The sequence below is a fragment of the Lissotriton vulgaris genome, chromosome 7 (assembly GCF_964263255.1).
Source record: "Lissotriton vulgaris chromosome 7, aLisVul1.2, whole genome shotgun sequence".
NCBI lineage: Eukaryota > Metazoa > Chordata > Amphibia > Caudata > Salamandridae > Lissotriton > Lissotriton vulgaris.
The window spans coordinates 1,737,145,303-1,737,161,830 of NC_141695.1; the positions used below are offsets into that span (position 1 = coordinate 1,737,145,303).

Below are 16,528 nucleotides of genomic sequence, written 5' to 3' on the forward strand. Positions count from 1 at the left end.
CTCCAGTCCATTAAAGTAAATCCCGTAATTTTAGATGTCTTTAGGCCTAGTAATATAATTGCTGGGTCAGATTTCAGTGGGTATCCCAATATGCTCCTAATATGACTCAAGATTTCCTTCCCGAAGGTCTGTAAGAAGAGACATGACCACCACATATGCAAGTCATCCCCAAGCCTGGACAAATTCCCTTCGGCATTTCTATTCTGTATTGCCATGCATTCTGTTAGAAACTGAGGTTTCTGGTTGGCAGAGGTATACACCATGTCCATGCAGGAACCACTATCCTAGGTAGGGTCAGGAAGATGCACACTAAAGGTTAACCTGAGCTCACCCTCTGGTAGCTTGGCACAGAGCAGTCAGGCTTAACTTAAGAGGCAATGTGTAAACTATTTCTGCAACCCAACACACAGTTACACAATGAAAATACTACAAAAAGACTCCACACCAGGTTAGAAAAATAGGCAATAATGTTATAGATCAAGACCAAATGACACAAATCCAATAAGTAGAAGTAGAGATATGAATTTTAAAAACTGAAAGTGTCTGTAGTGCTCACAAGCAAAAAGTGCCTTTAGATGTTATCTGGTCGCGCTGGACCAGGGCAAAACAAGAGTTCAGGCCAACCACGATGGAGCATGGGCCAGGTACAGGAACCACGAAAGGCCCTCTGAACAAAATACCTTGATACTGGTCACAACAGGGAGATGCGTGGAGCAGCCGAGCGATGTATGGGTGTCAGTCCCTGCAGTCAAGGAGATGTGTCTATTTTCTTCACACAGTGGTGGTGAAGGGTTGGCTCTGAAGACAAAGTGCTGAAGCCAGGATGCATTGGTTCTGAGAGCGATGTGCCGGGTTTCTCCATGCAGTCAATATTCCCACACTGCTGTGGTGGCAATGCGCAATTCTGGCGCATTGGCTTCTGGAGGTGATGCACTGGGTCTGAGTGCGATGCGCTGGGTCCTCTCCCACAACAGGCGCTATGCGTCAGTTCTGCTTCACACAAGCATGAATGCTTCTGTTCCACTGAAGCAAGCACCTGGGGGTCCATTTCAATGGGCCAAGCACAGGAGCAGATGATGAGACTTTACTATCCCTGAGTCTCAGGAAATAGGAGGCAAACCAAAAAGCCATTGGAGATCACTTTGGGTTCAAGGCAGAGTCCAGCTCCTCCTCAGCAGGGTCAGAGAGCAGTAGGCAGTAGGGAAGTCTCAACAGAAAAGCACTTCTTCCAGAGCAGCAGTCCAGCAGAGTGACAGTCCCAGCAGCAGTACAACAGTTCTTCTCACAGAGGTTCTTTACATGTCCAGCAATGTCTGATTTGGTGGGTCAGAGACACAATATGTATATTAAGTTGTGTCTTTGAAGTGGGGTGACTTCAAAGAAGGGTCTTTGAAGTGCACACATGTCCATTCTTTCCAGGCCTGGCTTCAGACTCACTAAAGGGTGGTAATCACTCCTTTGTGTGGGGACAGGAAACGGCCTATTCAGGTGTAAGTGCAAGCTGCTCTCTCCCATCCTGCCCAGGATGAGCCATCAGGATGCACATGGGCATTCAGACACAACTAACCTTCCGTTGTGTGTGACTGCCTAGAGGGAATGCACAATGTCAAACTCTCACCCACCCCAGATGTGTATTGTAGACAGGCTGCAGGCACACAGAGCTGTAAGAGCAGAGAAATATCCCATTTCTAAAAGTGGCATTTCTAAAAGAGTAATGTTAAATCCATCTTTACCAGTAAAGAGGATTTATCATTACCATTCTAAAGATATAAAACATGGCAAAGTCACTCCTTTCTATTCAGGAATTACAGACTAAATGTGTATTAAGGAATTACCAATGTTAACCTATGAGAGCAGCAGGGCTCACAGTAGTGAAAAACGAATTTAGGTGTCTTTCACTACCAGGACATGCAAAACTTAAAGTACATGTCCTACCATTTTACTTAATCAGCATTGTCCTCTCTTTCAGGGTTTTCCTGTCTGTTCCATTTTATTGTGACAGTTTTTAAGTGATAATTGCAAAAAACACAGTTGATGGACAGAATGTAGAACAATGTCTTACATTCACCCCAGTACAAAGATCTGGGCCTAAATCCATCGTTTTTTGCACTCCACACCACCCTAGGTCAGACACTGGCTATATGCAAATCAGCCTTGACCCTGTGCCTCATGGGAACAGTCCATACAAACAAAGTGGTCCCAGATACTAGAATGAATGAAACAAAACTAAGCAACTAAAATAAATTCAAAAAGGTTTGACAACATTGTTTTTATTCACAACGTGTATTCTAAACATTATTCATAAAAATACATCCGAAATCTATCACATTTAATGCCCCTAAAGAATTGGGAGGTGGAGGGGAGTGTTGGGAAAGTGAAGGTACTGAATGAATGATGGAACAGTGGTCACTATGACCTCAATAAACCAGAAATAATAATTGATTAACAAACTGAGAATCACAATTCATAAATGATTTAACATAAAATCATGCCTCGAAAGAAGAGAAATCACAAATGATAAATCAAGAAGGAGGCTGAAAATGAAGAGGAGTGTCGACGTTTCGACCCAAAGTGATGCAGGCATAGAGTGACACCTTGCTAGAGGGTCTTCATCAGGATGAGGGGATGAAAGGGGCAATGAATCTGCATAAAAGTCAATAGATCAATATTAGTCTTGGTCATAATGATACTTAATACTCATAAAATAATCATAGATGGCCGAAGAGAGGAACAATTATTTCAAACACACAATCGTTGTAAGAAGAATTAATTAAAATGAGGAATACATTTGAAGGAATGGCCAGTGTTGGTCATCACACGGGGTTGATGTCCTAACCACATATTAATTCAGTGGGCAGTGCCCAGTCTTATCTACAGCTACATACTTCACGGGATATCAGGCATAATAAGACCTTACCAAAAACAGAGTCTCTGAAATGTAATATGGGACTCTAAAAATAGTTTGTCTCAGTGTAACATAGAGCCAAATGATAGCGTGTGGTATATCGAGGGCATAACCAGTTATGCACGCTAATCATAAGAGTAAGTTAACAACCATTCTAGACACATCATATTGATTACCTTGTCAAAAAGAGATGTAATCAAAGTTAGACAAGGAATTGGTCGTGTGGATCAGGGCCCTACAAAAAGAGAATGGTCAGAGTCATTGGCGAGTGGAATAAAGGGGTCTTATTCAGATATACAGTGATTGTCTATTAGCCTACCTGGAATATTTAGTAAGGCCGTGGGACCCAGGGGGTTCTTCTGTGATTAGTCTCTCCAATTGTATGTTAGGATTGTTCTAAAACCGCAAGGGATTAGATATTTTATAATAGCGGTCAAAATGGCGTATTTAATGCAGTGAAATCGTAATAGGGTCCCGCGTACCTGTCGCATTCAGAATGCAGGACTCTAGTAAGGGGATCTGGATCGTAATTGGATTAGAGACGGAGGCGGCCGCTACCGATGAGATATATCCAGCGTCTAAAAATAAAAATTTGACTGTGTTGAATTTATTACACAGATACTACTCTGTGATAACATCACCGTTTAGCAGAAAAGCATCCTACCTTTAAGAATGGTCTTGGGCTGTCTCAAGCATCTAGAATGATGTGATCAGATGACCACACGTGTACGTTTGGAGATCTGCAAAGGTCAAAGCCGACGGGTAATTGTTACCGTTACGGCGGAAATAAAGTTTGACGCTTCGCTACTGTTTAAAAACACGTATTTGCCACTATTTAAAGAAAGTTTGTTACATACCCGCTGGAGAGAGAATCACAGCCTATTCCGGGGGTTCGTCAACATCAGTCGATAAAACGCCGACTGCGTGAGAGAGGATATAAACTTCCTGGTTAAGAGTCCCGATCACATGACATCGGTGATCATGGAGACCGAAGAAAGACTTGGAAAACGGACTCCACTGATTTAAATGCAGTGAATTGTCCAATATATTTCAAGAGAGTCTAAAATTAAAATTAGAATTAATTTATGAAGGGCTCTACGGACAGTTCTTATTGGTACTCAGTGATTCAGACGATCTTGCTTTGATATTGTAAATGGGGTATGACCCCAGATTGATTTTACCATGACAGACACTAAATAACTATATTCGGTCTACCATTTAGGACATAACTGTTCAGAAGTGGTGTCTGACAGGCAACAATCGAGTCTATTCATACATCTTTTTGTGCCATAGTTTGTAATGTCATAGATCCCAGTTGGAAAAAGAAAGTGTAGGAGTACAGAATGAATTGTTGAATTTAGTTTGTAACATCCAAATATACAGAAATGCGAACATAGTGCGGCGTACCTATCATACAAATGGTAAGGCCGTCAACGTAGTGGGTTGATTATTAACAGATAATTAAGATATATATATACAGTCTGGGGTTGTATATATGCAGCAGAGATTAACAATTATGGATAGCCAATATACGGCGTACCTATCCGGCACGATGGTAAAAGCCGTATGGTTTTTAGGTCAACATTGATCATAATAACAGTGACTTACATAATCAGAAATCAGAATGTACACAATAGTCGGTTATGTAAATGCCCAGGGATCTAAATGCACATACTAATGGAACCTATAAGTTAGCCATTTGGGAAAAGGTGCTTTCAGTTTTGTTAAGACCCGACTTTACAGAATCAAACAGGAACATCCATTTAGCTTCCCGGATGTTAAGAATGTTAGAGATATTGCCACTCCTGGGGCCCAGTGTGACTTTCTCCAGGATAACCCATTTGAAATTGTGTGATGAGTGTTTTTCAGTCTTAAAATGGTCTACTAATGGGGCTCCTGCTACCTCACATCTAATCCTGCTAGCATGTTGCAGAATCCTCACTTTTGCCTTCTGTTCAGTTTGGCCTATATAAATTAGGTCACATTCACAAATAATGGCATAAATGACATTAGATGTGTTGCAGTTCGTGTGCGATTTTAGAGGGATCTTGTGATCCTTATACTCAAAAACCTTCGACTGTTCCCATGAGGCACAAGGTCAAGGCTGATTTGCATATAGCCAGTGTCTAACCCAGGGTGGTGTGGAGTGCAAAAAAACGATGGATTTAGGCCCAGATCTTTGTACTGTGGTGAATGTAAGACATTGTTCTGCATTCTGTTCATCAACTGTGTTTTTTGCAATTTTCACCCCGAGTGGGCTGGGTATGCTCAGACGTGAGTCCCAGGCTCTCCACATCACTGGAGTCAAGCTATCCAGGCTGAAGAAGGCTGATAGCCAGAAACCGGTCCTTGGATGCTTGATTCCGGTCTAGGAAAGACATGGCTTGGTAGTTCGGGCTGGACTGTTCCCATGAGGCACAGGGTCAAGGCTGATTTGCATATAGCCAGTGTCTGACCTAGGGTGGTGTGGAGTGCAAAAAAACGATGAATTTAGACCCAGATCTTTGTACTGGGGTGAACGTAAGACATTGTTCTGCATTCTGTCCATCAACTGTGTTTTTTGCAATTTTCACCCCGAGTGAGCTGGGTATGCTCAGACTTGAGTCCCAGGCTCTCCACATCACTGGAGTCAAGCTATCCAGGCTGAAGAAGGCTGATAGCCAGAAACCGGTCCGTGGATGCTTGATTCCGGTCTAGGAAAGACATGGCTTGGTAGTTCGGGCTAGACTGTTCCCATGAGGCACAGGGTCAAGGCTGATTTGCATATAGCCAGTGTCTGACCTAGGGTGGTGTGGAGTGCAAAAAAACGATGGATTTAGGCCCAGATCTTTGTACTGGGGTAAATGTAAGACATAGTTCTGCGTTCTGTCCATCAACTGTGTTTTTTGCAGTTTTTAAGTGATGGCTTTCATGAAACTTCAAGACTGCAGTGTTCACTTTGCAGTCACTATTGACTTCTGCTGACTTCTCGAAGTGTTGAGAAGTGAGCTCTTTTAAGCTCTAGATCATCTGGTCTTTGCACTCAAAGACTGGGGCTCCTTTACTTTTTGTCAAACTGTGGCTTCCTAAAGGCAACCTTGCCCTTGTCCAGTGATACTTTTACTCGCTTTTATGCACACTTATCATGATTAGTAATCCTAATCACCCATTCCTCTCCAGCCTGATAACGCTGTCACTAACTTCCTGAAATTTTATCTCATGATGCTGTTGTTTACCTTAGCCATCCCTTTTTCTTGCACCTGCTGAGTAAGATTTTATTCTTTAATTCTAGCTGTGTTTAGAAAGCATCATGCTTTCCATATGGGTCTCTTGTTATTCTGCCAGTTTAGCTCTGTGGTCCAATTACCCCAGAGTTTTCAACTTATTTACCATTTTTATGTTTAGCCTTAGCAATTGTTTGGTTCTAATTTGAGTGTTCCCTTGTCAAGTTCTGTTGTAGCACATTGACCTCTCACATGTTCTATCTTATGTTTTATTGTAGCACATTGACATGACACAGTTTCGATGTGATGTTCTTCAGTAGCACTTGACCTATTGCAGTTTCTATGTTATATACTACTGTAGCACTTTGACCTGTCACAGTTTCCATGTTACTTTTTTGATGTGTCACATTCACCTCTCATTGTTTCTATGTTATGTCTTACTGTATAACATTGACCTATCACAGTTTCTATGTTGTGTTCTATTTAAAGCATTTTGACCTGTCACTGTTTGTTTTTTTTACCGCTTCACTGCGGCGCAAATTCCGCCGCTGTGTTGGGACATTCCAATCCTGGGCATGGCTCGGACAGCCCCTGGCCAGGGGGCCGTCATGAGCACGGAAGAGGTTAATAACACATTTTATTTGGTTTTCTTGGAACAATATACAATATGGTCCTAGCCCTACTGGTATCTGCAAGAAACTAAAGGACTCAGGGGAACCATAATATTTAGACATTCGTAACTCCAGCAGGAACCGCAGGTCAAACAATATAAACAGGCCTGTCACTGTTTTTATGTTATGTGCTATTGAATCACATTGGCTTGTCAGAGTTTCTATGTTGTGATTTATAGTAGTACTTTGACCTGTTGCAGTTTCTATGATATGTTCTATGTAGAACTTTGGCCTGTCACTGTTTCTATGTTATGGTCTATAGTAGCACTTTGAATTGTCATAGTTTCTGTGTTGTGTTCCATTGTAGCACTTTGACCTGACACAATTTCTACATTATGTTTTATTGCATCACATTGACATGTCTCAGTTTGTGTGTTCTGTCTATTGTAGCACTTTGACCTGTCCCAGTTTCTATGCTATGTTCCATTGTAGCACTTTGATCTGACAATATTTCTTATGTCCGATAGTAGCATTTTCACCTGTCATATTTTTTAGGTTACACTCTAATACAGCACATTGACCTGTTACAGTTTCTATGCTATATTTCATTGCAGCACTTTGACCTGACACTGTTTCTATGTTATGTTCTAGCATTTTCACCTTTCACATTCACTATGTTATGTTATATCATAGCACTTTTGCCTGTCACGGTTTCTGTGTTATATTCTCTAGTAGCACGTTTACCTGTCACAGTTTCTGTGTTATGCTCTATAGTAACACTTTAACCTGTCACAGTTTCTAAGTTCTGTTCTTTTTTAGAACTTTAACCTGTCACACTTTCTATGTAATGTTCTATAGTAGCACTTTAACCTGTCACAGTTGCCCTTATCAGAAACTCCTTAGGCTCTTGTGTTGTGATCTAATTGCAGTTGTACAGGTCCCACATAGCTGTAAGTGATTATTTACATGCATGTATTGACTGTTTGCAGGCCATACAATATGATTTCCTTGTCCAGCAAACATAGTTGAGAAGACATCTCAACAGAGTAAACACAGTGACAATATACCTTTTGGCCCTAGATGAATACCTAATACCAGGAAGGTCTGTCTAACCTATCAGAACAACAGCGATTTGTCTAATTTACTAGGCGATAAATCAACCATTTACGTAGACTGTCCTTAATGTGAGTCCTCCAATATGGGTACACTTTCAATGTCCTGAAAGATAACCCCTTTTCCTAGGAGACTTGAATTCTACTATTGAAACATATGCTGGTGTCCTGTGACCATCATTTATGCGGCAGACCTTAACATTTGAACTGGACCAACACTTACCAGGATTTCAACCAGGGGATACTGTAAGGAAAAGAGAAAAAACAGATGGTAAGTAACTTGCTTTTTTTCTTTCTTCATGTTTTTTAACTTTTTACAGCACACTATCCAGAGGTTTTCCTGGCACACATGTTCTCATTGTATAGTAGAAAGTGACTGGGCAATCTGGTGTAAAGCATAATAAAATATCTCTTGGTTGAGTCTGATAATTGGAGGATAACTGTGTGGAAACAGAGGGCATAAAGGAGGGGAATTAATATTTATTGGGGTGGCACTCATGATTGTTTCCAAAGTAGAGGGAGGAGCCTCCTACACTCTGCACTCTTCATGACAATCTGTGGGCCTTCTTCCACATTCTCAGTATTTTCTGAGCATGTCTCTCCCCTGACCACATCCCCATCACTGTGTATTCAGAGGGTCTGCCTCTCTCATGGTGGAGTCTAGGACGCCTCACTCCTTACAGTGAGTTTCTTGAGCAGTCTCGAATGACACTGTCTTCTGTGGGATTTGCTTCCCCTCACAGTGATTTACTTGGACCTCTCTCTCACCTCACAGTGGATTCTGTGGTCTCTCTCTCTCTGCTTGCAGAGTACTCGAGGGATCTCTCTCCCATCTGTGTACATTTAGGGTGCCTTGTACCCTCTTACTGTGTATTATATAGGCCACACTGTTCTCACAGTGCATTCTGTGAGTGTCTGCAGGGTATTTTATAAGTCATAGTGAATACTCTGGCTTGTCCCATATGGATCACTTCATTCATCATGGTCTGTTTTATCTCTCTTTCATTTTTTGTACTCTTTCTCTACCATACTGCAGAGAATTCTGTGGGTACTTTTAGCATTGTAGTAGAGTTTCTGGGTCCCTAACTCAAGTTTAAGTTGTGCATCAGGAACCATCTATGTCTGGTACAGAGGGAGGAGGCAGGAGTTGTTCATGACGGTTGCAGCATCCCCTAGTTGAGGGCAGCCATACAAGCATCTCGTGCTGGAGCGGAATATGAATATGAGCCTTTTGGTTGATTGGCCTCTGTCTCCTCTACTAGAGCTTTCAGAGGGGCATCCCATTCCTAATTGCAGTCTCTAATCTTTCCTCTCTGTCGGTACATTGGGTGTTGGTTCACCCTCTTGCTGCACCCCTCTTCTCTGCACCCTCTTACTGCTGCCAGTGGTCTTCCAGCCCTCTAAGTGTTGCACAACCCCCATGCACTTCCTGTCTGAGAGTCCCCAAAACAGACAGTCTAGCCTCTCACCTTCTCAGTGCTGGCAACAAAGTCTGAATCCATGGTTATGGATCGAATATGCACTGAAAGAAAACAAGGAAAGATGATCAACACTCACAACTGCTGCAATTTACCTTCAGACCCAACCTCCACCCACGATGCTGCCCACACGCAGAAAATATGCAAATAGTTTTCAAATAGAAGAAGCAAAGTGGTATTGATATTGAAATATTGTATATGTGCACGAATGCCAAGGTCGTCTTGGCACTGATGTCTGCTACATTAAGGTGTGCACTGACAGAAACCCAAACATTTACCTCCAGGAAAGGCCTGTATCTGAATCAAACTGCATGGGAGAACAGTCAAGTTTTCAGATGTTTTCTGAAACTGGACAGGGTAGACTGAGCTCTAAGCTGGTAGGGTAAATTATTCCACAGTCTGCATGTAAAGTGGAGAAAGCTCCTTCCTCCCAAACACTCTCTTCTGATAGTAAAGGCATTGATTCTCCTAGAGTTTGCTAGCGGAGGGTTCTTCTGGGGAGTACCAGAAGAGGTTTTATTTCAAATATGCTAGAGCTTCGCCATACAGAGTTTAATGTGCCATACATAAGGTTTTGAACATCACTCTTTTTCTCACAGTGAGCCAATGGAGTTTAACCAGAGTCTCCGAGACTGACTTGAACATCGGAACATTCTTCAACAGTCGCGCCTCCACATTTTGTAGGCCTTGAAGTTTCTTGAAAGGGTGATGGTGACTGCTGAGATATAAGGCATTGCAATAGTTCAACCTAGATAGGACTAAAGCAGTGATCACATATTTCCGCAATTCATATGGAATGAAAGGGAGACTTTCTTTAAAATGTGCAGCAGAAAATAGGAAGAGGACGTATGCTTATTGATTTGTGCATTAAAAGAAAGACTGGGGTCAAAGATAAATCCCAGATTCCTGACCGACAACGCGGGTATTGGAAGAGGGCCAAGCATTTCAGGCCTCCAGGATTGGTCCCAAATAGTTGTGCCTTTGCTTTACAGAAAGACCTCAGTTTTGTCCGAATTTAGCATAAAAGTGTTACTGTACATCCATTCTGCGCCTGCACCCGTACAGTTGTTAAAGCTGTGTGCAGCCACGTCCACATCATTCGTGATGGACCCAACAATTTGTGTATCATCAGCAAAGGCCAACGGGCAAGACCAAAAGAGCAGATCATCCTTGTCAGAGGGGTCCCATAAATATTTAAAAGTGTAGGGCTAAATTATGATCCCTGGGGAACACCACATGGCAGTAAGAATGGTTTAGATGCAAAGTACCCCACGGCGACTGACCGATCTCTATCTGAGAGAAATAGGAGCCGCCCCTCCAATTTCGATTTCCGTTAAATGTTCCAACATAATTGCATGGTTCACTGTGTCAAAGGTCGCCGAGAGATTCAACAGGGGATCCCTGCCATGCCACCATTATCTAAAATACTTCTCAGCTCTTCTGTGGCTACTCCCAGCACTGACTCAGTGCTATGGTTTAATTTAAACCCAAATTGAGCAGAGTCTATAATTTGGGGGCATATTAACAAGGAAAAAAGTTTTAACGCCCACTATCCAGCGATAGTGGCATTTTGGGAGGTTATGGCGGTAAGGCAGCGATAAAACTACAAGGATGGGGATATCCTTGTTGATAGCCCAATGTTGGACTTAGCCATGTAATCCACCTCCCATTAAATTACATGGCTAAGTCTGAAAATTAGCAGACGAAAAAAGCAACGTTAACCATGGTTAGTGCTGCTTTTTTTGTCTCTAACAGGGTTAGCGTGAAGGTTGATAATAGGAGAAATGTCGCTTAGCTCTTATTTTGCTCTGGAACGCCCACTTTGTATCTCATTAGACATGCAAAGGGAAGCATAGTGAAAAAGGGTGCTAACATGCGATTTTGCATGTTAGCACCTTGTTGCTGATAGGGCAATATTTTTATCTCCGCTTCTTTGGCTTTTAAAGTCAAAAAAGCAGAGATAAAGCCCTTGTTAATATGCCCCTTCATTTTCTTCCAGTTCATTAGAGAGTGCAATATTCATGTGCTTCTCTGGGATTTATGCTGGCAAAAGTAAACGAGATTGAGGGCGATAGTTGTTAACGTCATCAGGATCTAGTAAAGGTTTATTCAATAAACAGAGGATCAAAGCTTTTTTTAGCTCCTCAGGGAACTCTCCTGAATCAATAATAGTGTTGAGAAGTATAGTAAGAGGAAGGGCAACCCTTCCAACTCTATCATGAACTATTTTTGAGGGCAGGGGTCTGATGGAGCTCCCAACTTTGTTTGGTAAATAAGTTCGACTACTTTCTCCTCTGTGACAGATGGAAATTTGCAAAAAAATAGTTTTTTCCGTGAGTGACATCTTTGGCACCTGATGTCAAAACTGCAGCCCTGTCATTTGTTTTTAATTTGACATGTTTTTCCTCCACTTTGTTTTTAAAGAACACCGGTAATTTGTCACAAAAAAAGTTGACATGGGGCACTGTGCTACTAGATGATACACAGGACAGGACCTGGACTGTCTTGAAAAGTTCTCTTGAAGTGTTTTGTTGCCTGAATATTTTCTGGAAAATATTGTTTGTTTTTTAAAATATCAATCAACTTTTTATAATAATCAATAAACTGATCGGATCTGGCGTTTTCTCCTTTAAGATAATTCCTTCTCCTTTTTTTAAATTATTTTTTTTTTTTTTACATTTTTTTATTGGAGTTCATGGTGCAAAAAGGAAATACATAAATACATTACCATAAGCAAGGTTTAAGAACATCTGATACATATATGAGCAATTAAAGAACACAATATTTTTATGTGGAGGTAAAAAATGTATAAAAATCAATCAATAAATATAACAATACAGTACATTTCAAATTCTTATTCTATCGTCCATCCATTTCTTAACCGGGGCCCATAATCGTCTTCCCATTTCTCGTTTTTTAACGCCTTTAAATTCATAAAGGCTAGACTCAATATTGTAAATAGCTAAGAATCTAGAGATCCACATCTGAAAAGACGGGGCTGTTACATCCTTTCAACCGGCCGAAATAATCATTCTGAGTACGGCAACCAGGGAGCATGCACTTACACTAGAGTGTTGCTCATGTATTCCAGGATGCTTACAATGAAAAATATGCTCAGCATGCTGAGTGTGGTGCTTTAATGCATCTCAGTTGTGTTCAACATTCCAGTCTGTCATTGATGCCCATTTACAAAGCCAGGAGTCTGTTTACAAAGCCAGGAGTCTGTTTACAATGCCAGGAGTCTGTTTACAATGCCAGGAGCCTGTTTACAATACCAGGAGTCTGTTTACAAAGCCAGGAGTCTGTTTACAAAGCCAGGAGTCTGTTTACAATGCCAGGAGTCTGTTTACAATACCAGGAGTCTGTTTACAAAGCCAGGAGTCTGTTTACAATGCCAGGAGTCTGTTTACAATGCCAGGAGTCTGTTTACAATGCCAGGAGTCTGTTTACAAAGTCAGGAGTCTGTTTACAATGCCAGGAGTCTGTTTACAATGCCAGGAGTCTGTTTACAAAGCCAGGAGTCTGTTTACAACACAATGCCAGGAGTCTGTTTAGAAAGCCAGGAGTCTGTTTACAATGCCAGGAGTCTGTTTACAATGCCAGGAGTCTGTTTACAATGCCAGGAGTCTGTTTACTGTAAAAGTGATTTCAGAAATACTTTCAAGCCCTCAGACTTTCAAAGCAGGGTGGTGGTGACACCATATTGCAATGCCTTGTAAGCTCTACATTGACCTACCCCTTAAGGCCATCCTACATGCCAAAGCATGCAATGTCAAGGGCCTGAAGAAATATGACCACACCTCTCCCACCCGGATTGAATTCCATTTGCTCCCCGGCCGTCCCACGCCATCTTCAAATCTAAATGGCTCATTTACGAAGCCATCAGTGACAACCCTGCCTTTCTGGCTGACAAGTCCCCAAATATGGTGGCTCTCCATACAACCACTGCAACAGCATCATCAAGGTTGAGATGAAGTGCAACAACAGCTAGTCAACAGGAATTTACTTTTCTATGCACATAGGATCTGGAAAGACATCCCCTAGCCATCAGGAGCAGCTCAACCCTGTTCCAAGTTAAGAAAGAACTGAAGCCAAACCTCTTTAAAGAACACATAATTACACAGTGGCAATCTAATCCCCTCTTCACAACAAAGCCACCTATCCATTCATTGTTTGACTTAAAAATAAGTGTACTTACATAAAAAAAATTCAGGCCCCCACACACATCTAGGGGCAGGTACACGAAATGTTGATGAAATTCAGCAAAGGAAGTTGGTGTGTTGCATTGCATTGAGTCAAAGGGAGAGAGCAGAAATGCACTATAACTGCTGAGATGCGGCTGGTATGCACTCTTGTAACACTCACACACGTCTGACTGCCTAGCACCAACACAAGCACCCTTATGCCACGACACAAATGTGCCTGCGATGTGGTCAGAATAGTTTTTGTGCAGGAAGAAATACCTTCCTATACAGAAACTACTGCAAGAGGCTTATTTCTCTTGAATGTGGGCTGCAAAATGCAAAGCGGAAGTAACAAGGAGAAATAAAGATGATTCTCCTCATTACTCCAGTCTCGGGTAAGTGCACCATTTTGGCTCAAACCCAGTCTTAATGACTATAATATGGGTTTGCATCAATCTAGATGAGTGGATGTACAGTACCACCCATACTCCACCAATGTAATGCCTCCTCAATGCGAGGTAATTGAGGCCAGCACTGTGTACTGCATTTTGTTACTTTTTTTTTTCAAAGTCATGAAATTTGGACTTTGCATAGCTTAGTAAATACCAAAATAGATTTAGCACCGAGTATGCATCAAAAAGGTGTCGCAACCCTGATGCAAAATCTTAGTAAATCTGGGCTCCAGTGCTACAAAGGCACGTCCTCCCCTAGTGCATTATGGGAGCAGGGCAAGGACTGGCTCTCCTTGAAATCCATATGAGGGGGAAACTCAGCCTCAACCTCGCTAATTGGGATTCCAAAAGGTGAATACGCGCCAGGACACTCCTGAGTATTTGAGCGCGCTACAAAACCCTCTATAACATAGCATGTAACATAACATACTGTGGTACTGCTGGACCGTGTGCTGTTGCCGACATTGAAGCCGTGATAGACACAGCCCTCAAAGGGCCTTGCTTCAGCGCTTACTAAATGAGGAGCTGGATGCTGCCAGTTTCCTCAAGGCCAGAACTGAACATGATGCCCTGCAGCGCATCTGCTGTCCAACCATGTCTCTTCTGGGGCTCGTGCCTGAGTGGAGGCACTCAGCCCACCTCAGGAGTCTATAGAGGTGGGCACTCAGTACACAGAATCCCTCTCTACCTCTGACCTGAGGTAGGAGGAGGACTGCCAATGCACTATTCATCACAATGCCTTGATGCTACTAAATCCCTGTATAAAGTAAGCGTGCATGTTATCTATGGCAAACAGGGCACTTGTGTGTTTATAGAATTTTAATGGATGTGGGTGTTAGTGGACATTCTATGGCTTTGCAATCATGGAAGTTAACATGGAAACGAGGATGGGCAGATGACCGACTGCCGTCACCTTCAGCGCACCTGTTGTTAGGGTTATTCTTAGATTGGCTATTATTCGTAGATGGAAGTGAACATGGTTTTAGCTTACATGGTGACTGCAGCATTGAGGATGGCTGATGTCTACAAGGAACAAAATGACAGCTTCGTCCTTCACTTCTATTCTCAGTTTCTTTTGCCTAGAGGTCCTGACTGAAGGGGTACACAAGATTCCCCACCACAACAGGCGCTGAAGATTGTACCTGCATGGTGCCACTAGATATAGTAAATTCCAAAGGCAGAGCAATGCCAGACCGTCACAGAGACCCATCGATAGGTGGATCTGGAACTGATCAGCAGCAGTGCTTAATTTAAGCCAGTGGTTTCGGGTGCTTGACACCAGCACTTAATTTTTAACACCAGTGCTTGTGCCAGTTGCCACATGGAGGCGCTGTCTGAGATTAGCAATACAACAGTAAGTTATTAATTCAATATACATAAAAAATGACTATTACCTGCTTCCCATGCCATTGTTATAGCTTTGGAGGTCTGGAATTGTCAGAATTGTCACACTTACAGAAGTGTGAAGGTAAGTAGTTGTGTTGTTACTGTCCTTGGCAGCATAGCAGGGACAACGCGTGGTGCAGGCTGCAGTGGCCTCCTCACGAGAGCCCTGGCACTTAATTTAAAAAAAATTAAGCACTGACCGGTAATGGTCTGCTGCCCTCCTGTCCTTGACGGCAAAGACACGCTTGAACCCCACTCCATCTTCTTAAAGATCTCCGTCGGCACAGACATACTCAGTCCTTGCGATGACGCTGCCTGAATGTGGGGCAGCATACTGCCCATTTCTTCAAGGCCTGGATTAAGCCTGGTGCTCTGCAAAAGCATTTCTGGTTTGCATGGTGCTGCTAAACCTGCCTGCATGGAGGCCCTGAGACAGCTCAATGAATCCAAAATCATGGAGGTAGAGTGCCAAGAAGCCTTGGCCTACCCTCACCAGAGACCGCGGGAGGGCTGCCAAGAACCATAAATCTATAGGTGCAACTGAGTGGTGGCTCTGCCTTGTGAGATCCTTCTCTCCCAATCTTCTGCTTGGTTTTTTATTCATCTTTGTGAAACTCCCCATGCTCCCTTTCCTGGTATTCACTATCTTCGTGTGAGAAACAAGGACCCCCTGATATGGATCAAGCTCCTGGGTCAGGGTAAACAATGTGTGTAAAGTAACGCACCCAGGCAAACCAACTAACTACTGGCACAAATTAAATGGCAAACAAACCACAATTAATAATGGTATACAACTGCTTTAGCATATAAAGTACATTTTAATTTATACAAAAAACAACATTTGATAAAATCATTGACTCATTGATAAGACTTGGTAAAACATTTTTGCATTATTGCATATGCATTCATCGATAAAAAAAGAGAGAATATAATATAAATAGTGGATGGTTTCCTGTCAACGCGTTTCGACACGTGGGCCGTGTCTTCATCAGGACTTTACCATCATGGTGCTGTAAGATAATTTAAACAATCTTTACTGTTTTGTCTCTTTATGCCAAACAGTTGACAATACTAAGTATAGTTTACCAAATTTCTAAAGCCAGTAAATATTACAAAAAGCATGATGTACTGCCTAACAATTAGTCCAGCATGACAGTAATATCATCGAGCCATATTTGCATTTACATAGATGGAGAA

At 42.2% G+C, this 16,528-nt stretch overlaps 1 protein-coding gene across 1 annotated transcript in view; it reads right to left on the bottom strand.

Moving 5' to 3' along the window:
• LOC147706522 (alpha-2-macroglobulin-like protein 1) overlaps positions 1–16,528 on the bottom strand; it is a 290,022-nt gene that overhangs the window by 216,344 nt on the left and 57,150 nt on the right. The window contains exons 4-5 of the mRNA XM_086932987.1: positions 9,301–9,353; positions 8,055–8,075 (exon numbers count right to left, since the gene is read on the bottom strand). Of these exons, the coding sequence (XP_086789113.1) occupies positions 8,055–8,075; positions 9,301–9,353 (74 nt within the window). The remainder of the gene's footprint in view (positions 1–8,054; positions 8,076–9,300; positions 9,354–16,528) is intronic.